The 24,150-nt window shown below is 36.3% G+C and overlaps 1 protein-coding gene across 3 annotated transcripts in view; it reads right to left on the bottom strand.

Moving 5' to 3' along the window:
- The window catches only part of CCSER1 (coiled-coil serine rich protein 1), a 1,488,482-nt gene that overhangs the window by 850,199 nt on the left and 614,133 nt on the right, over positions 1 to 24,150 (bottom strand). For all 3 annotated transcript variants that reach the window (XM_005207807.5, XM_005207808.5, NM_001076437.1), the window contains 1 exon segment: positions 10,826 to 10,903. In XM_005207807.5, the coding sequence (XP_005207864.1) occupies positions 10,826 to 10,903 (78 nt within the window).

Consider the following 24,150-nt stretch of genomic DNA (forward strand, 5'->3'; position numbering starts at 1 on the left):
GAGTTAAATTCACCCATTCCAGTCCATTTTAGTTCGCTGATTCCTAGAATGTTGACATTCACGCTTACCATCTCCTGTTTGACCACTTCCAATTTGCCTTGATTCCTGGACCTAACATTCCAGGTTCCTGTGGAATACTGCTCTTTACAGCATCGGACTTTACTTCCATCACCAACACCCACACTTCCAACACCCACAACTGGGTGTTGCTTTTGGTTTGGCTCCATGTCTTCATTCTCTCTGGAGTTATTTCTCCACTGATCTCCTGTAGCATATTGGGTACCTACCTATCTGGGGAGTTCATCTTTCAGTGTCCTGTCTTTTTGCCTTTTCATACTGTTCATGAAATTGTGCTGTTTGTCTGTGCATATTTATTCTTTAATTCTTCTAGATCTTTGTTAATTGATTCTTGCATTTTCTTTGTTTTGTTTTCAAGGTTTTTGACCATCTTTACTAACATTATTCTGAATTCTTTTAGGTATTTTGCCTATTTCTTCTTCACTTATTTGGACTTCTGTGTTTCTAGTTCGTTCCTTCATTTATGTAGTACTCCTCTGCCTTTTTATTATTTTGTTTTTAAATTTATTGTGTTTGAGGTCTCATATTCTCAGCCTTCATGGTTGAATTCTTTCTTCCTTTTGTTTTCTGCTCTTCTAAGTTTGATCCAGTGGTCTGTGTAAGCTTCCTATGGAGTGAGATTTGTGCTGAGTGTTTGTTTGTTTTTTCCTCTGATGGGCAAGGCTGAGTGAGGTGCTAATCCTGTTTGCTGATGATTGAGTTTCTATTTTTGTTTTGTTTGTTGTTTAGATGAGTTGTCCTACACAGGGTGCTAATGGTGGTTGGGTGATGCCATGTCTTGTATTCCAATGGTTTCCTTTGTGTGAGTTCTCACTATTTGAATCCTGGTAGGGTTAGTCCTCTGGTAGTCTAGGTTCTTGGAGTCAGTGCTCCCACTCCAAAGTTTCAGGGCTTGATCTCTTCCATGCAGTGACGCCCATCCACTTGTGGAGAAATTAAGCAGCATGACTCTGAACTCTGGAGACACACATTTTAAAGTCAATTCCTATCTTCAAAATTTGGCATTATTTTTTTGTAGAATTTATCATCCCTATCTGACATGTTATATATTTATCTGTTTACTGTCTATCACTCCTCACTAGAACCCAAATATCATGAAAGCAAGAATTCAGTCTGTGTTTTTTACACTGAAGCACCAGTGTCTAGGATATCACCAAGCACATGGTGGGTATTTTATAAACTGACTTATCACCCAATGAATAATTAATAGATGGCTTAGTCAAAAATCAACCAAAAAATGTAGAATATACCATTTTAGACTTTCTCAGACATCTAAAATGTGATTTCAGTAATAAAAAGAGGCCATTAAATTCAATAAATGAAAGATAACAGTAAACATAAAAAATCTTAACCAACGCAAGATAAACAACAGGTGATGTTATGAGGTCACACCACTACCTGACTCCTCTCCCTCAGAGTCTCCAACTCAGCTCCTTTCCACTATGGTGTTTTAGACAAAATAAAGAAATACTACTATATTGAACACTGAGTGTTCTTCAGAAGGAATGATGCTAAAGCTGAAACTCCAGTACTTTGGCCACCTTATGTGAAGAGTTGACTCATTGGAAAAGACTCTGATGCTGGGAGGGATTGGGTGCAGGAGGAGAAAGGGACGACAGAGGATGAGATGGCCGGAAGGCATCACGGACTCGATGGACGTGACTTTGAGTGAACTCCGGGAGTTGGAGATGGACAGGGAGGTCCATTTCATGGGGTGCAATTCATGGGGTCACAAAGAGTTGGACACAACTGAGCAACTGAACTGAACTGAACTATATTGCTATTATAACACATGAAGAGGAAAATACCAACAGTGCTTTGTTCACAATAAGTTTTTCCCAGAATCTTTTGTGATTAAACAATATTCAGGGCTTCTCTGGTGGCTCAAAGGTGAAGAATCCAACTGCCAATGCAGGAGACATGGATTCGATCTCTAATCCTAGAAGATCCCACATGCCATTGAGCAACTACAGAATCTGTGCTCTAGATCTCAGGAACCACAACTACTGAAGCCTTTGTGTCTAGAACCCATGCTCCACAAGAGAAATCTCCACAGTGAGAAGCACTTGCACTTCAACAAAGAGTAGCCCCCACTCTCCACAACTAGAGAAAAGCCTTTGCACCAATGAAGATCCAGTACAGTCAAAAATAAATAGATAAATAAAGTTTAAAAAAAAGCAAACAATGTTCCTTCAGTGGAGATTGTATTTAGGAAGTTAGTTATCAGGTTAATGCACAAGGGAGGTTTCATGAATTAAAGAAAAATACACTGTAGTGTGGTCTTTTAGAAAGATACAATACATTCTATGATTATACAAACTATTATGTATTTGTTTTTTCCAAATAATTTTTATTATATCTACCAGTTTTCCCTTAAGACAAATTCATTATATTTACTCTTTCTCACTCATAGTTAACAAACATTTCCATTATTTATTTTTTTTGTAAGAGTCATCTGATATATAAGAGCTCATAAGAGCTCATATGAATACTCGAGGATATAAAATAAACAGCATGCCTTGAAGGAAAAAATATGAAGCACCATTCTTCATAGAAGACTTTACATACCTACTCTTACATCTAGAAATGAAATAGAAGGAGTTGAGAAAAATATTTGCTTCATGTTACTTCTAATATATACAATTTTTCTTGGTTTAAACTTAGAGATATCTCTTCTGCAAAAAAATAATAATGATTAAAATTTATATCATTTTTGTTATTTCGTTGCTAAGTTATGTCCGACTCTTTTCAACCCAATTGACAGCAGCATGCCAGGCTCCTCTGTCCTCCACTATCTCCCAGAGTTTGCTCAGATTCATGTCCATTATGTCAGTTATGCTATTAGCCATCTTACCCTCTGTTGCCCTCTTCTCCTTTTGCCTTCACTCTCTCCCAGCATCAAGGTCTTTTTCATCAACTCGACTCTTTCCATTAGATGGTTAAGGCATTCAGAATTAGTCTTTCCAATCAATAACTGGCACTCATTTCTTTTAGTATTGACTAGTTTGTCCTCCTTTCTGTCCAAAGGAATATCAAGAGTCTTTCCAGTACCACAATTCAAAAACATCGGTTCTTCAGCGCTCAGACTTCCAACTCTCACATCCATACAAGACTACTTGAAAAATCATAACTTTGGCTATATGAAACTTTGCTGGCAAAGTGATGTCTCTACTTTTTAATACGCTAAGTTTGTCATAGCTTTCCTGTCAAGGAGCAAGTGTCTTTTAATTTCATGACTGCAGTCACCGTCTGCAGTGAAATTGGAGTGCAAGAAAATAAAAATTTGTCACTTCTTTCACTTTTTCCTCTCCTAATTGTCATGAAGTTATGGGGCTGGGTGCTATGATTGTACTTTTTTAATGTTGAGTTTCAAGCCAGCTTTTTCACTCTTTTCTTTCATTCTCATCAAGAGGCTCTTTAGTTCCTTTTCACTTTTGCCATTACAGTAATATCATCTGTATATCTGAGGTCACTGATATTTCTCCCAGCAATCTTCATTCCAGCTTGTAATTAATTCAGCCTGCCATTCTGCATAATGTCCTCTGTATATAAGTTAAATAAGCAAGGTGGCGACATACAGCCTTGCTATACTCCTTTCCCAATTTTGAACCAGTCTGTTCTTCCATGTCTGCTTCTAACTGTTGCTCCTTGACCCACATACAGGTTTCTCAGGAGATAGGTAAGGTGGTACTCTTCTAAGAATCTTCCACAGTTTGTTGTGGTCCACACAATCAAAGGTTTTAGCATAGTCAGTGAAGCAGAAGTAGATATTTTTATTTTTTGCTTCCCCCATGATCCCACAAATGTCAGCAAATTCATCTCTGGTTCCTCTGCCTTTTCTAAACCCAGCTTGCACATCTGAAAATTCTTGGTTCATCCACTTTTGAAGCCTGGCTTGAACTATTTTGATCATTTAGCTTGCTAGCATGTGAAATGAGTGCAGTTGTACAGTAGTTTGAACATCCTCTGGCATTGTCCTTCTTTGGGACTGGAATGAAAACTGACTTTTTCCAGTCCTGTGGCCACTGCTGAGTTTTCCAAATTTTCTGACACATTGAGTAAAATACTTTTTAACCACATCACCTTTTAGGATTTGAAATGACTCAGCTGGAATTCCATTACCTCCACTAGCTTTGTTTGCAGTAATGCTTCCTAAGGCCCATGTGACTTCTTACTCAGGATATCTGGCTCTAGATGTGTGACCATACCACTGTGGTTTTCCAGGGCAAATGGAAACCCACTTGAGTATTCGTGCATAGAGATCCCAATGAACACTATGAAAAGGCAAACAGATATGATACCAGAAGATGAGACTACCCCCCGCCCCCCAAGTCAGATGCTACTGGGAAGAGGGGAGGGTAAATACTAATAGCTCCAGAAAAAATGAAATGTCTGGGCCAAAGAAGAAACAACACTCTGCTGTGGACGTGGCTGGTGGTGAAAGTAAAGCCCGATACAATTAAGAACAATAATGTACAGGCACCTGGAATGTTAGGTCCATGAATCAAGGTAAATTGGATGTGGTCAGCCAGGAGATGGCAAGATTGTACATGGACATCTTAGGAATCAACTAAAATGGACAGGAATGGGTGAATTAAATTCAGATGGTCATTGTACCTACTCTTGTGGGCAGGAATCCCTTAGAAGAAATAAAGTAGCCTTCAGAGTCAACAAAGAGTCTCAAATTTAGTACTTGGGTGCAACCTCATCAACAACAGAAGGATCTTAGTTCATTTCTACAGGAACCATTTAACATCACAGTAACCCAAGTCTATGCTGCCAATGACTGATGCTGAAGAATCTGAAGTTGACAGGTGCTATGAAGACCTACAACATCTTCCAGAACTAAGACCAAAACTCATGTGCCATTTATTACATGCTATTCTAAGCACTTTCTATTTAATAACTCATTTGACTTTACAAGAACCCAGTGAAGAAGTGGTTGCTATTCCTCCCATTCTATTGATGGAGAAATTGAAACACAAAGTAAATGGCTCAAGGTCATACACACAGAAAGGGGAAGAACTGAGATTTGATTTTAGGAAATCTCTTAAGTGGGCTATACTGCTTCTAAGGTTTCTAATTAACTTTTCCACTTTCTTGAAAATATTGTTCTTAAAATAAAACCATGTGATCATTATAGAAACTATAGGAACAATAAGTATAGTTCATCCAAATAGTTGATGGTGGATCACTGTATATTTTCTGCTGTTTTTTCCTACCCAATATTTCTTTTATATAATTGAGAGGAAATTATGTGTGTTATTACATATTACTAAGTCCTGAGTTTAGGCTATATGTAGTCAAAATTATCATAACATCTCTGCATTGCATGGCAGGATAAAATTTTGGAGACCTTTGTATATTTCTCTATTTCTTCTTTTCTGTCCTCTTAAAATAGGGTATGTGTATCAGGAGAGAAGAATCTTCAGACAGTTGCTTTTCTCAGCTCCAAAAAGTACATGGATAACACAGGGAACTCTGCTCAATATTATGTAACTATCTAGCAGAATGATATCACTGATTCAACAAATAAGAGTTTGAGCAAACTCTGGGAGATAGTGAAGGACAGGGAAGCCTGGCATGCTGCAGTCCATGGGGTAGCTAAGAGTCAGACATGACTTAGTAACTGAACAACAAGTAGAAAAACAATTTGAAAAAGAAAAGATATATGTATATGCATAACTAAATCACTTTTCTATTCTCCTGAAGTTAACACAACATTGTTAATCAACTCTACTCCAAAATAAAATATTCAAACAAATAAACAACAACAAAAAAGTACATGGAAGAGATGTTTCCAGTGCTCTTGCTGGTTGGAGGAAAGAGGGATAACTCTGAGGGAATTCGGAAGAGAGAAAGCTTCTCTAGTCTAGATTAAATTGTGATTTCTGGGGATGAAGAAAAGTACTCAGAGAACCTTGGATTTCTGTAGGAGAGAAGACCCAAGTAAAACCTCAGCTCCATTCTGTGTCAGCTACCAGGAACGATGGTTAGACTTCAAGGAGGCTGGTTCCACTGCTGATTCTAGGCACCGGATACCTAACCACTTTACATATGCCAGGAATGCAGTGTCACAGGGAAGCAGCAGTCAATGGGCCAAGAAAGCAATGGTTTACTCCTGTTTTCAGACTTTGAAAGTGGTGAATGGAGGATATTCTTGGTACACTTTTGAAACAACGAAGGTGGGTTGAATGCGTTCCTTTCCTGTTGACTATAGGATAAGGATGAGAGGATAAGGGAAGATAATAATACCTGTTTCTAATTTATCTAATCAAAGAAAAGATGTTTTCTGGAATAAACAGCATTAGAATGTAGATAGCAGGCCTTATTGAAGAAGAAATATGTGATGGAACTCCCTTGTGGTCCAGTGGTTGGGAGTCTACCTGTCCAAGAAAGGAGTGCAGGTTTGATCCTGGGTCCAGGAAGATTCCACATGCTGCTGGGTAGCAAGTCCATGCATCACAACCATGGAGCCCACACTCTAGACATTGGGAGCTGCAACTCGTAGGCCCATGTGTCACAGCTACTGAAGCTCACAGGCCCTAGAGCCTGTGTTCTGAAAGAAGAGAAGCCACTGCAATGAGAAGGCCATATACTGCAGTGAGAGAAAGTCTGCATGCAGCAATGAAGACTTAGCACAGCCATAAATAAATAAACAAATAAGTAAAATCTGTGAGAACAACAACAACAACAAAACTGTGATGAAAGTGATTGGCAAAAAGAACCTGGCCCAGATCAAGTGTACTATTAATGGAGGGGTCACCAGGCGGCACAGTGATAAGGAAACTGCTTGCCAATGCAGGAGACACAAGAGATGTGGTTCAATCCCTGAGTTGGGAAGATCCCTTGAAGTAGGAGATGGCAACCCACTCTGGTATGCTTGCCTGAAGAATCTCACAGACAGAGGAGCCTGGCAGGCTACAATCCATGGAGTTGCAAAGAGGTGGACATGACGGAAGCAACTTAGCACACATGCAGCTTCAAGAAGATTAGTTTCAGGAATGGATTGAGGCTATTAATAACTGTGTATATACAAGTCAACAGTGTCATCCTATTAAAGAATAGCAATATTTGGTGACCCCAAGGCATTTTGGGTGTGGTGTCTCCGACTGAGGCCAACATAGGCAGAGAGGAGGCAGATCAGAGAAATCAGGGAGAATGGCAGAGGAAACAGGCAGAATAGAATGGAATGGGTACATCACAGTTAACAATGTCAGCTTGGCTATTCTGCACAAAAACATAAAACCTTTAATTAACCGTTAAGCAGTCTACTCCCTTTTTCCTCATATCAAGTCCCACTTAATTATCTTGCACTATTATGATTCTATTATTGTTATTTGATAAAATTTTTCCCTGCCCATGTGAAATTAATTATCCCTTGGCCTTTCCACAACAATATAGTGGCGTGTGTCACACCACACATGTATGTTTAACACTATTAAAAAATGAGGTTACACGTTTGTCCTTTGTTTCCAAATGTATGCCTGTAAGAGTAGTCTGCCATTATAAAAACCTAGACTGCTAGAAACTTCTCAGAACCAAGAGTTGAACTGGGAAATCTGTGAGTTATTACTTGTGGTATATATGAAGGCTGGTGAATTATATATACATCTTTTCTATAAAGGGATTCACTCAAATTCTTTCATGGCCAGATGTGAATAGGGAATGTTGACTGTGGTGAACTGGTATCCATGTGCCTTGTCCACCTGGAGAAATCCTACTTATCTTTGATCAATCAGTTCTATCTGGGGGAAAAAAAAAAAAGAAGGCACAGAGTACCCAGATATTGCAAGTGAGTTAGAGAAGATAGATGAATGTTCACAAAAACTTTCCTAATTTCTGAAAGACTAAGCAAAACAAAACACTATAGCAATGGGTTTTAAATAGTAAGCACAAGAAATTTAGTGTGAGGTGAATTGTTCTGTACGGGGAAGAGAGTCATAAGTAAGTATATGAGAGCTTCTACTATTTTTCAGAGCAGATGTGTTTTTGCTTGAAAATTAAATTGAAGTATGTACCCCAACACCAATGAGTTCTGAAAAATACATTTTATTATGGGAAAGAAGCATCTGATCCCAAACAAAATTTAATTGTCATCTTTGATTGCTGTATCTCCAAAGGAGATAATTTACCTCTCTTGACTCCTTGGGAAAGTCTCCAGGGTGCTACCGGTTTTCTACTACCTTTAATCTAGTAGATCTTAGTGTGGTACCTTCCTATTGATAGCCAACTTCTCATCTGACATTCAACTCAATAACACAGGTAGAGATATTAGTGGGGAGGCAATTATTAGGGATTTGTAAAATACATAACATATCATTTGTCATTATGTCAAATGGTAGGGTTAAAATCAACTTAATCTGAATGTCATTCTAAAGATAGTATTCAAAGGAAAGCATTTACCCTGATAAACACTTGAGCTCAAACAGGATATCTTCCTCCAACTGTTGTATGAGTGCTTCCAAAATAGACCAAGAAAAGAGATGGAATGCTTTCTTTTATTAACCTAATTAACTTCTTAGGAGATAAACTGGGACTTCTCTGGTGGCTCAGATGGTAGGGAATCCACCTGCAATACAGGGAATGCAGGAGACCTGCCTTCGAACCCTGGGTCAGGAAGATCCCTGGAGATAAGGTATAATTTAAGTCTCTCAACCAGCCACCAAGGCTTTCAAAAGCCTTGCTGGTCTAACGTCAAGGCAGATGGTTATGGAGTTGGGTGATAAAAATCACTGTCTTAGAAAACTAAAAGATTAAAGATGATTAGTATCATTTTATCCTTGGGGAATATAAAGCTATAATAATCTTTTTTTTTTAGTTAGCATGTTGATCAAATATCAAAAGTTTAAAGTTTTCAACACAAATTAAATACAATAGCAGAATTGTTTGGGGTATAGTTGTCAGAAAAGTTCAATGTCATGTGTTTTTAGTTTTCAACAAATTTTGTTTGCAATTAAAACGTACTATGCTACTAAAGTATATCTCAAAATAATTTCTGTATATTTTGTGTTTAAATAAGGATACATAAGAATTCTATTATTCGTTTATATGACAACAATTTATAAGACAAAAATTTTAAAAAGCAAATGCAGGAGTTTTATAATTTGAAACATTAATTTTGAATATTTTTTAAATACTAGTGGAATGTTTTTCGGTCTGATAAAATTCTTTTAAAAATATAAATAATATTCCTTTCAAAGAAGAAGTGAATTAAGTGGTACTATAATTATATTGGTTACCAAAAGCCAGTATTATATATCACAAGCACTTTGAAACTTTAATTGCATATAAAACCACTTATACACATTAACATGAAGAAAATATTGATCTCTTAGAACCAGTCAGTGAAACTAACTAAAATAATTATATTTATATTAGCTTTATGTCAGCACATTTTGGAATATAGCTGACCTTTCCTTTTACTTCTATTAAAAATACATTAATTTTCAAGGAGGGCAGTCATTATCAATATATTAAAAAGAGAAAATGGTTTCTAGTGACACTTTGAGAATTCAATTAAAAACTTGCTAAAAATACGATTCTTCTGTAAATTTTGTCCCATAACCATAAGACAAAATATTAAGGAATAATAAACTTAGAAACAGTAGTAGTATTTTCTCCTTTTGTTATAAAATGATAAAATGATTCTCAATAAGTGATACAATCAGAATATGATTCATTATTTAACAATTCTCTGATATAAAATGAGCTTTTAACAATTATATTATTTACCATCAAACAACAAAGCATTTATAATTAGAAAACCAAAGACTTATAATGGAATTTATAACCTATTAATTTCACTTTGACAAAACAGCAAATATTGAGTACTGCATTTGGAAATCCATGTCAGTCACAGTATGAAGTATGAGCAATATTAAGTCAAATAAGATTTTGTCTTCATATGAAAAACAATGAGAAGTTAATGATAAAATACAAATCATTATAATAAATTGTCAAAAGTATGTTGACTTGTCTTTAAACCAAACTAAAACAACTGCACCTAAGAGTATCATCCCAACTTTTCAAGTATTTTTTTTTTTAATTTCCCATGATCTTAAAGAGTGCCTTTATCTACAATAATCCTAAAAAATCCAAACATCTATAGTACACATCTAAAATAGCTGATTTACAAGCTTTGGCTTAAAGAGAAACAATCTTAAATAGCAAAACAAGAAGGTGACTTGATATTTTTAATGTATATAGAGTCCCAAACTGAAGAATTCTCTAACCATATTTAGCATTATTTTTAAAATGCAGTGTTTAGAGGAGTGATTCTATATTTTAATTTTTGATTTGACCATTAGTCTTTAAAGAATACACAATTAATTAATTATGACCTAAGTCATCAATGAAAATTTAACCAGCTAATGAAAGTTTAACCACTGGATGAGTGCTGAATAGTTCATTCCAAACTTACTGCTTAATATAAATAAAAGATCTGAAACCTATAATTCATATGACATCAAACTATTATAATGAAATCACTGTCTCTTACATTCAAGACAAAGTGCTATATAAAATATCAATTTCTATTCAAAATCTTTACCTTCATTTAGCAACTAGAATGACAACAGACAAAACAACAAAATTTTAACATCTGAAACAATATCCCTACAAGTTAAAGCAGTTAACCTCACCATCTATGCCTGAACTACCTATTTTACATGGCAAAATAAATACATTTTGAAGATCCTAAAAATATTGTGAACAATTTTAAAAACATTTTAAAATTTATTTTTACCTTGAAAGGCAAAGGCTCTTCAGCAAGAGGACTAACTGGAAGTGAAGTGGTGCTACTTGCTGGGCTCATATCTGCACTCTATAAGAAAAACAAAATTAAAGAGGTATTTTTATAGTCATTTTTATTATTCATAATTTAGAATCTAACTCTTCTTATTAAAATAAAAAACAAATAAGTAAAAATGTGCTTAGTTTCTCAGTCGTGTCTGACTGCGTCCCCCTGGACTATAGCCCACCATATAGGCTCCTCTGTTCATGGTGTTCTCCAGGCAAGAATACTGGAATGGGTTGCCATGCCCTCTTCCAGGGGATCTTCCCAACCCAGGGACTGAAACCAGGTCTCCCTCATTGCAGATGAATTTTTTACCTTCTGAGCCACCAGGGAAGCCGCTCAGCTAGTAAAGTAAAATTGGCCGTAGAAAATTTCAAATATTTTTTGTAAAATGAAACGTTTTTAATTTAGAAATAGTTTATCTAAGAAATTAATCAAATGATCACTTTTCAATTTGCATTTCAAGTTCATTTTATTAAATATGAAAATCTTTTATGTTAGGATGGTATCCAGTGTTACACTTAACTTATATTCTTACATTTTTTGATTGTTATCCTGTACCTATAATGGTTCACTATAGTGCTATTTCAACACTTCTCAGGCTGATTTTCAAATAGGTGTCATTCTATTTATGGAGATTTAAATCATCATATCCAGTTTTTAATTTATCATGAAAAGCACATTTGCCATTAATTTACAACTATAAAATGAAGAGATATGATTTTTTTTTAAATCCCCATATCCATAGCTCTTGACAAACTTTTTTATATTCAACTAAACAAAACTTTAAGGACAAGATTTACACAAATATAAGAGAATTATTGGAATGTTGCTAATGCTGTTCTTTTTAGTCCTTTAAAAAAATGCAATCAGTTAAAACTTCTGGATTAGAGGTCTGTCATCATTTTTCCTAAAAGCAATAAAAAGATACTGATAATACATAGCAATAGAAGTTATTTTACTATGCTTTTAACTCATTCTCTCAGAGGAATTATTTCATTTAAGTAGATAAGCAAACAAAACATTGGGGAAAAAATGCACACCTACATTTTTTTAACTCCATTTCCAAATACAGATGAACACAAATAGAGAAAAAAAACTTACAGTAAAGATTAAAACAAAACATGATTGACCTTGAGATAAGGGAACAAGTAGACAAGTTTGGCTGACAAATTCCAACAAAAGAACACACTCAAAGAATAGATGCTGTGGATGCTCTTTTTATTCAAAGATCATTTTCAATTCATTTGATTCAGGTACACAATAAACTGAAACACTTTAAATATTCATTAAAGTAGGATTACTTCTGACTATCAAGTCCAGAAAAAAAATGGCTATGAACTATAAAGATGAGAACCAAGAAACTCAGTGTATATATTTTTTACATAACATGTACTTTCTTTAGAAATTGACATAAGCCTGAACATTGAGTTACAGTGTCTAAAGGAGGAAATTAGATAAAAACTGAACAATAATTTACTAAAGGAAACAGGAAAATACATGCACCAGATAACTGAGGTGAGTTAGTTACTAATTTCTAAATATATTCAGAGCTTCTTGGCCATTTATTAGCACAAAATCAGGAAATATTCTGGACTGATGACTTCCACTATTTGATCATATGATGTAATGAAGAAACAAAGAGCTTTCTTGGTAATGAACTTACTGCAGAATTCTAACATAAGAAATGAGTGAAACATTTTTTCAGAAACAGAAAAACAAAATTTGAGCTGTTTCTCTATCATTAGCTTTTTCATGACAAATTAAGCAAGTGATAGAACCTAGTTCATATATAGTTGAATTATCTGATATTTTTCCTAAAAGTACTGATATTTTGCATAACATAAGAAAGTATTATGTCTTTAAAAATCAGGTATTCAGGAGATAGAGACGACATTTGGCTATGAAAATCTGAAAGCCTGGATCAGATGAAGGGTTATTTAACTTCTGTAAGAAGACGAGCTGAAAATAAAGCTTCATGTTTAACTTCTTTTAGGGTTAAGGTCTCCCACAACTTCCCAGAAATAAATGTGTCATTCTAAGTATTATGGAAAGCAGACTAAAATATGCATCATGTAACCTTGACTATTTGAATGTCATTCTTAGAGAAAACTTTGTTTTGGCTTTAACTTTCAAATTCATCTTATAGCGTGACACTTTAATTCTATTGCTCTTAGGAAATCTTGAGGAAAATGTGTTTTAAAAGCACATCAATCTTATATGACAGCATCTGATAAACTGCACTTAATTATCAAGTTGAGAAACACACAGCAAAAAATAAGATAAAAATATCTTCAATTTCAGTTTGCTTTCCCATTTGTGTTTCAGTGATCTGTAATATAGGTGGCATTCCAATCTATTCATCCTATAGATAAAATACTGTAGTAAATCCTTCAGATATCTCTTAACCATACCTCATATTTTAATTAATTTACCCTTTCATTCAATGACAGCAATACCAATGCAACTCTATATCTAAATACAAATTAATAAAGTACTCTCAAGTTACATATGATGTTTTAAATCCTCAGTTTCAATATATCCTGCTAACAACTCTTGACTACCAATCTAGTACTTACTCTGTCAACACTGATGTCAGAATTACTAGAAGTTACTGTTGAGGGGAAACAAAAAGTATACAAAGTTATGCTTAATTGTTAAAAAATGAGAAAGTGAATAGTATTTTTAAATCACAATAGGCAGTCGTTTCCCAATAAATAATGAGCAAGAAAGGAATTATTTTTGTTAATAACAGTTTTTCCAGGCTAAATTTTAGATCACAATTTGGAAAAAATGCCATTGTATTAATATGCATTTTTACATGCAAGTGTGCTTAGTCACTCAGTCATGTCCTACTCTTTGTCACCCCATGGACTGTAGCCCACCAAGCTCCTCTGTCCATGGAATTTTTCAGGCAAGAATACTGGAGTGGGTTGCCATTTCCTACTCCAGTGAATCTTCCTGACCCAGGGATTGAACCTGCATCCTTGCGTCTCCTGTACTGGCAGGTGGATTCTTTACTTCTGTGCCATCTGGGAAGTCCATCCATTATTATAAATAATGTTTAAAATGTTTGATTATAAATGTAATCACACTCAACTGTCACTGCTCAACTGTTAGAAAAAAGTGTTGAAACTTGAACATTACATCTTCTCTTGGATTGTACTATTCTATCTACTATTGCAAAATACAAATCTGGATTCATTGTAATAGCTTTGAGAAACATACTATTCTTTCTTTTTACACAGAGAAATAAAATACTTAGTTGATTCTGTCACTTCTTAATATTGATCCTTTGTGTACAAAATTTGCTATCAGCCAGCCATTTGTATAATAACATAAAAATGAAAATTCAATTCTAAAATATTTTTCATTGATTCATAAATTAATGAGTTACTTTTTATCCAAGAAAATGACAGAATATTTTACAAGTATTAAAAATATTTTTCCAATTAAACCATATTATAAGTATAAGATTCTATATTAATGTGAGTGCCTGGATTTGGATTTCTTGTAATGAGGGAACCAGGGCTCTTTGCAGAAGTAGGGGATTCCTGGGATGCGGCAAGGAATGAACAACTTGTGCCAGAAAGTGCTCAAAAGATAATGGAAAGGAGTGTGCCAAAGAGATAAATGAGCCAACACGAGAGAGCACCCAAATGCTAAAGCTGGAACAATTTGAGCAACAATGTAAACAGCATAGTAATAGATTATAATCAAAACATAAAACAAAAAAGCATGAATTTATATATAAATAAATGAATACATAAACAATTGGAAAGAGATGACTCCTTTTTACAGAAATATTCCAAATAATTTATACAGATACTCACCCTCTTCAAGATGGAGCATATCATCACAGCCAGCCTCAGGCTATGCTTAGAGACTTATTTCCAAAGAGAAGAGAATGAAAAAGGGAAAAGGTAACCTTTCAGTGGAGAAACATGGTAAACACTACCTCAACCAAGTTCTCAAGTTATCCTGTAGAGCGCCTATAGATAACACGATACAATGTGATGAAAGGGAAAGAAAGTGAAGTCGCTCAGTTGTGTCAGACTCTTTACGACCCCATGCACTGTAGCCTGCCAGGCTTCTCTATCCCTGGGGTTTTCCAGGCAAGAACACTGGAGTGGGTTGCCATTTCCTTTTCCAGAGGATCTTCCAGAGGAGTATTTTACCTCTGCAATCTTCCCCTCCAATGATATCAGTGTAAACATGAGAAAAACACTGTACAAACTCAAATTGAGAAACATTCTGCAAAAATCTGACCAAACTCAAGGTTACCACAGTCAAGGAAAGATTAAGAACTACTACAGATTATGTTGCTATGGAGACATGATGACTAAATGCAAGGAAGCAGCTTGGATTAAACCCTCAAACAGCACAAAGGACATTAGGGAAAATTGGTGACAGCTGAATAAATACCGAATTTAGTTAAGAGTAATGTATGAATATTGGTTCTTTGTTGTGATAGAGACTCTTCTAAGGGAGAATGATGACAACAGAGGAAACTGGAGGAGGGGCATATGACAGTTCTTTACTCTCATCTGAAGAGCTTTTCTTCAGACGAGCTGTTCTACTCATCTGACAGTATTTTGAAATTAAAAAAAAAAGTTAATTTAAAATATTCATTAGCAATACAATCAGTCTTTTCAAGATTATAATACATATTCTGTCATTATAGGCATATTCTAAGCTTTCATTAGGGCTATTCTAACTTTTATAAAAATAAATCGTGACAGACTATTTTATTGGGATGCATAACCTCTTCACCAAATAATCTTTAATTTTCTATGAAGATCTCACCAAAAAGCTGATGCTAAATTATTTTGAATGCTTTCATGTTCCACATGGGAACATATGGAAGGAAAAGATTCAGCCACGTAAGATGATCTATTTGTTTGGGTACTCTTAAGGTGCTTGGTAGAGTGAGTTTGCATTATTTATGTTTACTAAAGGCCTTCATTCTATAGTGCAAATCCATTAATTATATCTCCTCTGAAAGCATAATTAATGGATCTGTCCTATGGAATTAAAAATATTTGTAAGTATTTCTTGAAGTGAAACATGATCAATTTGGCTCAAATCTGTTGAGTACATAAACAGATTTCAGTGTAAGTAGAATATTTTTATTTTTAAGCTATTAAGGTAAAAAATATGGTATACAGGGTATACAGTAATTTTTTTATGTCTAATAAAATTAAATTGTCACCTAAATGTATCTTTTTATGTTTAACTGGAGGATAATTGCTTTAAAAAGTTTTGCTGGTTTCTGCCATACAACGCAAGTCAGCCATAAGTGTGTGTGTGTGTACATATAAATAAATACATACATATAAATATCCTCTCCTTTCTGAGCCTCCCTCCCTCCTCCACTCCTGTCCACCTCTCTAGGTTGTCACAGAGTGACAGAGCACCAGACTGGTATCCTGTGTTATATAGTAGCTTCCCACTAGCTATCTGTTTTACACACGGTGATGTATATGTTTCAATGCTATTCTCTCAATTTGTCCCATCGTCTCCTTTTCCGACTGTGTCCACAAGTATTATGTTTTACTAGTAACAAACCACATAGGATAATTCAGATTTCTGTAGTTTTAATGGAAAACTTTTCTTGAAAAAGTTTTCCTTTTATTACACGGGCCAATTTTCCATGAAAATTTATTTATTCACCCAGCCATTCAATAACAATTGAGTATGTTCAGTTTCTCTGCCCTTAGATTTTACATTTTGCTATCATTTTTCCCACTGGCTGCTGTTGTTCCAAAAGTAAGAAAAAGAATGCAGATCATTTAAATGTGACACAAAAAGACAGTCTTTATATATTAGCACATAAACTTGAACTGCTGTTGTTCCAAAAAGTAAGAAAAAGAATGCAGATCATTTAAATGTGACACAAAAAGACAGTCTTTATATATTAGCACGTAAACTTGAACGTACTAGTCCTTCATCAAGTATCCTTCATATAGTGTATCCACATATGGCAATGAGCCAGCAGCCCTGGGTTCCTCCAATTCAGGAGGCTGACCCCTGAATTGCAGGCTTAACTCTGTGAGGAAACAGGTTAGTCATGGGGAAGCTGATTCTATTCATTTAAGTCCTAAAGTAGTGTCTATTTCACGCTTACTTGCTTACTGTTTTGGCAGTAACTCAAAATGAGAGCAACAATAGACTTAGTTTATTAAATCAGGACCAACTCTTTGGACTTAGACTAAGTTCAGCAAGCTTACCAATTTTTGTCACATCTTTTATCAGTCCTGTTTTCCCTAAATGAAATCTCAGTCTTTTTTTCTTTTTCAAAGCTTTGTGTAATTGATGTCTGACGTTTTTGCTTGCCCAACACCCACTCAAGTTACTATGTTAACAACATTTGAATTTTCCTTTGGGGAGTGATTTCTCTGCAGTGATTTTGGAGCTCAATAAAATAAAGTCTGACACTGTTTCCAGTTTCCCCATCTATTTCCCTTGAAGTGATGGGACCAAATGCCCAACCCAATGTCTTGAGTGAAGAAAGAAAAGTGTAAGAAAAAATCACTCAGTGGTGTCTGACTCTGCAACCCCATGGAGTATACAGTCCATGGAATTCTCCAGGCCAGAATACTGGAGTGGGTAGCCGTTCCCTTCTCCAGGGGATATTTCCACCCAAGGATTGAACCCAGGTCTCCTGCCTTGCAGGTAGATTCTTTACCAGTGGAGCCACCAGGGAAGTCCTACTTGTATTGAGTAGTGTTCATCTAATAGCCTAAAAATTCAGTTCAGTTCAGTTCAGTCGCTCAGTCATGTCCGACTCTTTGCAACCCCATGAATCACAGCACGCCAGGCCTCCCTGTCCATCACCAAATCCCAGAGCTTACCCAAACTCATGTCCATTGAGTCGATGATGCCATCCAGCCATCTCATCCTCTGTCGTCCCCTTCTCCTCCTGCCTCTAATCCCTCCCAGCATCACGGTCTTTTCCAATGAGCCAATTCTTCGCATGAGGTGGCCAAAGTATTGGAGTTTCAGCTTTAGCAATAGTCCTTCCAATGAACACGCAGGACTAATGTCTTTTAGAATGGACTGGTTGGATCTCCTTGCAGTCCAAGGGACTCTCAAGAGTCTTCTCTAACACCACAGCTCAAAAGCATCAATTCTTCGGCACTCAGCTTTCTTCACAGTACAACTCACACATCCATACATGACCACTGGAAAAACATGTCTTTTGTGTTTTAATATGCTATCTAGGTTGGTCATAACTTTCCTTCCAAGGAGTAAGCGTCTTTTAATTTCATGGCTGCAGTCACCATCTGCAGTGATTTTGGAGCCCCCCCAAATAAAGTCTGACACTGTTTCCACTGTTTCCCCATCTATTTGCCATGAAGTGATGGGACCAGATGCCACGATCTTCGTTTTCTGAATGTTGAGCTTTAAGCCAACTTTTTCACTTTCTACTTTCACTTTCATCAAGAGGCATTTTAGTTCCTCTTCACTTTCTGTCATAAGGGTGGTGTCATCTGCATATCTGAGGTTATTGATATTTCTCCCAGCAATCTTGGCTCCAGCTTGTGCTTCCTCCAGCCCAGCATTTCTCATGAAGTACTCTGCATATAAGTTAAATAAGCAGGGTGACAATATACAGCCTTGACGAACTCCTTTTCCTATTTGGAACCAGTCTGTTGTTCCATGTCCAGTTCTAACTGTTGCTTCCTGACCTGCATATTGGTTTCTCAAGAGGCGGGTCAGGTGGTCTGGTATTCCCATCTCTTTCAGAATTTTCCACAGTTTATAGTGATCCACACAGTCAAAGGCTTTGGCATAGTCAATAAAGCAGAAATAGATGTTTTTCTGGAACTCTCTTGCTTTTTCGATGATCCAGCGGATGTTGGCAATTTGATCTCTGGTTCCTCTGCCTTTTCTAAAACCAGCTTGAACATCTGGAAGTTCACGGTTCACGTATTGCTGAAGCCTGGCTTGGAGAATTTTGAGTATTATGTTACTAGTGTGTGAAGTGAAGTGAAGTCGCTCAGTCATGTCCGACTCTTTGTGGCCCCATGGACTGTAGTCTGCCACACTCCTCCGTCCATGGTATTTTCCAGGCAAGGGTACTGGAGTGGGTTGCCATTTGCAATTGTGCGATAGTTTGAGCATTCTTTGGCATTGCCTTTCTTTGGGACTGGAATGAAAACTGACCTTTTCCAGTCCTGTGGCCAATGCTGAGTTTTCCAAATTTGCTGGCATATTAAGTGCAGCACTTTCACAGCATCATCTTTCAGGATTTGAAATAGCTCAACTGGAATTCCATCACCTCCACTAGCTTTGTTCATAGTAATGCTTCCTAAGGCCCACTTGACTTCACATTCCAGGATGTCTGGCTCTAGGTCAGTGATCACACCATCGTGATTATCTGGGTCGTGAAGATCTTTTTTGTACAGTTCTTCTGTGTATTCTTGCCACCTCTTCTTAATATCTTCTGCTTCTGTTAGGTCCATATCATTTCTGTCCTTTATTGTGCCTATCTTTGCATGAAATGTTCCCTTGGTATCTCTAATTTTCTTGAAGAGATCTCTAGTCTTTCCCATTCTGTTGTTTTCCTCTATTTCTTTGCATTGATGGCTGAGGAAGGCTTTCTTATCTCTCCTTGCTATTCTTTGGAACTCTGCATTCAGATGCTTATATCTTTCCTTTTCTCCTTTGCAATGGGCATATAACCAAGGAGTACCCAACCATTCTTATTAAATGCAAAACGCACAAGATCCATATTATTTAAAAAGGACCAAATCTGAGAATTGTGTTGAAATTTTAAGAAAGAGATACTTTCATTCACCAATGCTGCTAAGGTCATAGAGTATATTTCTATATGAATTGACAGAGTTCACAGAGTGGAGGAGACCTCCCTAGAAATGAATCCAATGTAGAGACTATCCAAGAAATGGAGAGAAAGGAACCAAGTCCTAAGGACATATCTGACATATTGATAAATCAGGGCTGCGTGAACAAATCATTTTCACAAAACAGGACACCTGGGATTTAGGAATCCTTTCTAATACAGGAATAAGCACTATGTGTTACAGAATCTAAAATTGCAAATTGTAGAATCTAAAATCTGAATTGGCTAACATAAGTAGAAAGCCACAATATTATTCTGTTTTGTCTTGAGAATAGGAACAACATTTATGTGGTAATAAAATAATTTATTGAATTACTTTCTAAATTTGGGGGGACTCGCATGCTTTTAAATTTTGGAGCTTCATCAGATCTGGTTAAAAAATTCTTGGATATAAGTATATATTTACTTTTTCTTGTATATATATCTTGTGTGCTTAGTCACTCAGTCGTGTCCAACTCTTTGTCACCTCGTGGACTGTAGCCTGCTGGGATTCTTTGTCCATGGGAATTCTCCAGACAAGACTATTGGAGTGGGTTGCCATGCACTCCTCCAGGGGATCTTCCCAACCCAGGGATCGAACCCAGGTCTCCTGCACTGCAGGTGGATTCTTTAGCGCCTCAACCACCAGGGAAGTCCTATATGTATGTATGTAAATATATGTATTTCTATATTTATAAATTATTTATGTGTATATATGTATGTAAATCATATATATAGATATATAATGTAAATTTACTTTTGACTAGAAAACACATTCACATAGTCCAAAATTCAAAAAGGATACCATTTTTTTCCAGGAAGATTTATCTTCCACTCTTAGTCTTCAGCCATCCAGAGCCCACTAATCTTACCAATTTATTTCATAACCTTCTACAGATGTTATATGTATATACTAGAAACACATACATATCTATTTATCTCTGTGTGTATATATATACACACATATATATATACACACACACACACGGGGTAGTTTTTCTTTTCTTCTATACATACAGGATAACATGGTATAATACTGTTCTCCAGCTTGCCTTCTTAAAATTACCATGTATTTGTATGTAATGAGTTCCCTCATTCTTTTGTGTGCTTACACAGTATTTCATATTATGGCTATATCATAATAAAGTTAATCAGTGCTATATTCTTACTCTTTCACTATTACAAACAGAAATGAAATTAATAATCTTACACTATATGCATATGTACCTATAAGATAATTTTGAGTATTCAGAATTACTGAGCTAAAAGAGATACTCAATTATAATTTTGAATTATGCTACCAAATTTTCCTGTGTGGAGATTCCATTCACACATCCACTTAAAAGTGAGTATCTCCACCGTATGACCATGCATTCTCTACTTCAAAATGCCTTTAGTACAGATCCACAAGGTAAACAAAAGCTCTGCCTGAAGTTCACCTTCTTAAACTCACAGCGATTTTTAAAATTTCTTTCTGCCTGGTATCAATAATTGAATAGCTGAGAGGAAAAATATCCCAACAAATGCCTGGCTCAGTATTGAGTAAGCTTTGCTCTTAGCCCTACTCTGATGCTGTGATCAATTCCAATTACTAATCCCATTATTTGTTTTGTCACTAAATCAAACCTGATTCAAGGTTGTGATCAAACCCCAAACTAACCTAAATTACTGGACTATATCCAAGATATAAGCTAGCTCATTCAAAGGAGAAATTAGGACTTGGTACTTAGTTTGGCTGTTTTAGAAATGAAATTATATTAACTCAAATAGGGACAAGTAATGATTCAGATGATTCAGAATAATAAAATAAATCAGAGACTGTACTTAATCAGATATTGGCCAACATATCAATTAACGATGAAAATTAAACTTTATCAAGAACTATTAGTGGCAACTATTTGAGTTCTTTCTTTTTGGTGAAGAGAACCATTCAGAAACCACATTATAGAGCAAAAGATTCATTGTTTAGTATAAAGTTAGAAAAAAAAAGTAGCAATTAGATTCTCTCAAAGTATCCTTTATATCAAGCTCTGGTGTATATACAAAGACACACAAATCATTTACAAACCAAGCACTTTCTCCTTTGAACAGTGCTAGAGTGCCACCATCAGAGAAGGCAATGTCAACCCACTCCAGCACTCTTGCCTGGAAAATCCCATGGGCGGAGGAGCCTGGTAAGCTGCAGTCCATGGGGTCGCTAAGAGTCGGACACGGCGGAGCGACTTCACTTTCACTTTTCACTCTCATGCCTTAGAGAAGGAAATGGCAACCCACTCCAGTGTTCTTGCCTGGAGAATCCCAGGGACAGGGGAGCCTAGTGGGCTGCAGTCTATGGGGTCGCACAGAGTCGGACACGACTGAAGTGACTTAGCAGCAGCAGCAGAGTGCCACCATAGTGACAAAACCCATATCCTCTCATTCATTTAAAGTAATTTAAAAATCAACTACCAAAAGCACAATGACTTCATTCCAGATACACTGCAACATAATTTAAGACAGAAATGGCTAATCTTATTAACAATATATTTTTTAAACCAGGCTATTTATGTTGATGGTGGCACTGGTGACCTCAACAATGACTAAGCTTATTTTGGTTCAGTTTTAGGAAAGTACAGATTCAACTCATGTATCCCAATTATGGAAGTTCATGATATTTGAACCATAAAGATCCCATGTCATTTCCCCCAAATTACTGTATACATATTAAAAAACTGTGTTTCTGTTTTTATCTACTATTTCTCCCAAGGAAAGAAATTCTGTCCCTGATCCTAATCTCTAAAGCTGATTCAAACCAACTAGTGCTGGATTTCCTTATGTCTTGAGTCTCCACTATCCTTCAATCTGTTTATCTTCCTGAACATTCTTGGTATGTTCTTCTGCTGCCACAAAGTAAAATTTTGGTCTTATTTCATTAACAAGATTTAATAAGCAGCACTGATAAGAAAGCATTCCTCAGTGATCAGTGCAAATAGAGGAATGGGAAAACCAATAGAATGGGAAAGACTAGATCTCTTCAAGAAAATTACAGACACCAAGGGAACATTTCGTGCAAAGATGGGCACAATAAAGGACAGAAATGGTATGGACCTAACAGAAGCAGAAGATATGTAAGAAGAGGGGGCAAGAATACACAGAAGAATGGTACAAAAAAGATCTTCATGACCCAGATAACCACAATGGTGTGATCACTCACCTAGAGCCAGACATCCTGGAATGTGAAGTCAAGTAGGCCTTAGGAAGTGTCACTATGAACAAAGCTAGTGGAGGTGATGGAATTCCAGTTGAGCTATTTCAAATCCTAAAAGATGATGCTGTGAAAGTGCTGCACTCAATATACCAGCACATTTGGAAAACTCAGCAGTGGCCACAGGACTGGAAAAGACCAGTTTTCATTCCAATCCCAAAGAAAGGCAATGCCAAAGAATGCTCAAATTCCTGCACAATTGCACTCATCTCACATACTAGTAAAGTAATACTTAAAATTCTCCAAGCCAGGCTTCAACAATACATGAACTGTGAACTTCGAGATGTTCAAGCTGGTTTTAGAAAAAGGCAAAGGAATCAGAGATCAAACCACCAACATCCATTGGATCATCAAAAAAGCAAGAGAGTTCTAGAAAAATATCTACTTCTGCTTTATTGACTATGCCAAAGCCTTTGATTGTGTGGATGACAACAAACAGTCGAAAATTCTTCAAGAGATGGGAATACTAGACCACCTGACCTGCCTCTTGAGAAATCTGTATCAAGTCAGGAAGCAACAGTTAGAGCAGACTGGTTCCAAATAGGAAAAGGAGTACGTCAAGGCTGTATATTGTCACCCTGCTTATTTAACTTATATGCAGAGTACATCATGAGAAACGCTGGGCTGGATGAAGCACAAGCTGGAATCAAGATGGCTGGGAGAAATATCAATAACCTCAGATATGCAAATGATACCACCCTTATGGCAGAAAGTGAAGAGGAACTCAAAAGCCTCTTGATGAAAGTGAAAGAGGAGAGTGAAAAATTTGGCTTAAACCTCAACATTCAGAAAACTAAGATCATTTCATCCGGTCCCATCACTTCATGGCAAATAGATGGGGAAACAGTGGAAACAGTGGCTGACTTTATTTTTTTAGGGTCCAAATCACTGCAGATGGTGACTGCATCCATGAAATAAAAGGATGCTCACTCCTTGGAAGGAAAATTATGACTACCCTAGACTGCACATTAAAAAGCAGAGACACTACTTTGCCCACAAAGGTCTGTCTAGTCAAGACTATGTTTTATGGATGTGATAGTTGGACTATAAAGAAAGCTAAGTACCAAAGAACTGATGCTTTTGAATTGTGGTGTTGGAAAAGGCTCTTGAGAGTCCCTTGGATTGCAAGGAGATTAGTCCTGAGTGTTCATTGGAAGGACTGATATTGAAGCTGAATCTCCAGTA

Source organism: Bos taurus, chromosome 6 (genome assembly GCF_002263795.3).
Source record: "Bos taurus isolate L1 Dominette 01449 registration number 42190680 breed Hereford chromosome 6, ARS-UCD2.0, whole genome shotgun sequence".
Taxonomy (NCBI): Eukaryota; Metazoa; Chordata; class Mammalia; order Artiodactyla; family Bovidae; genus Bos; species Bos taurus.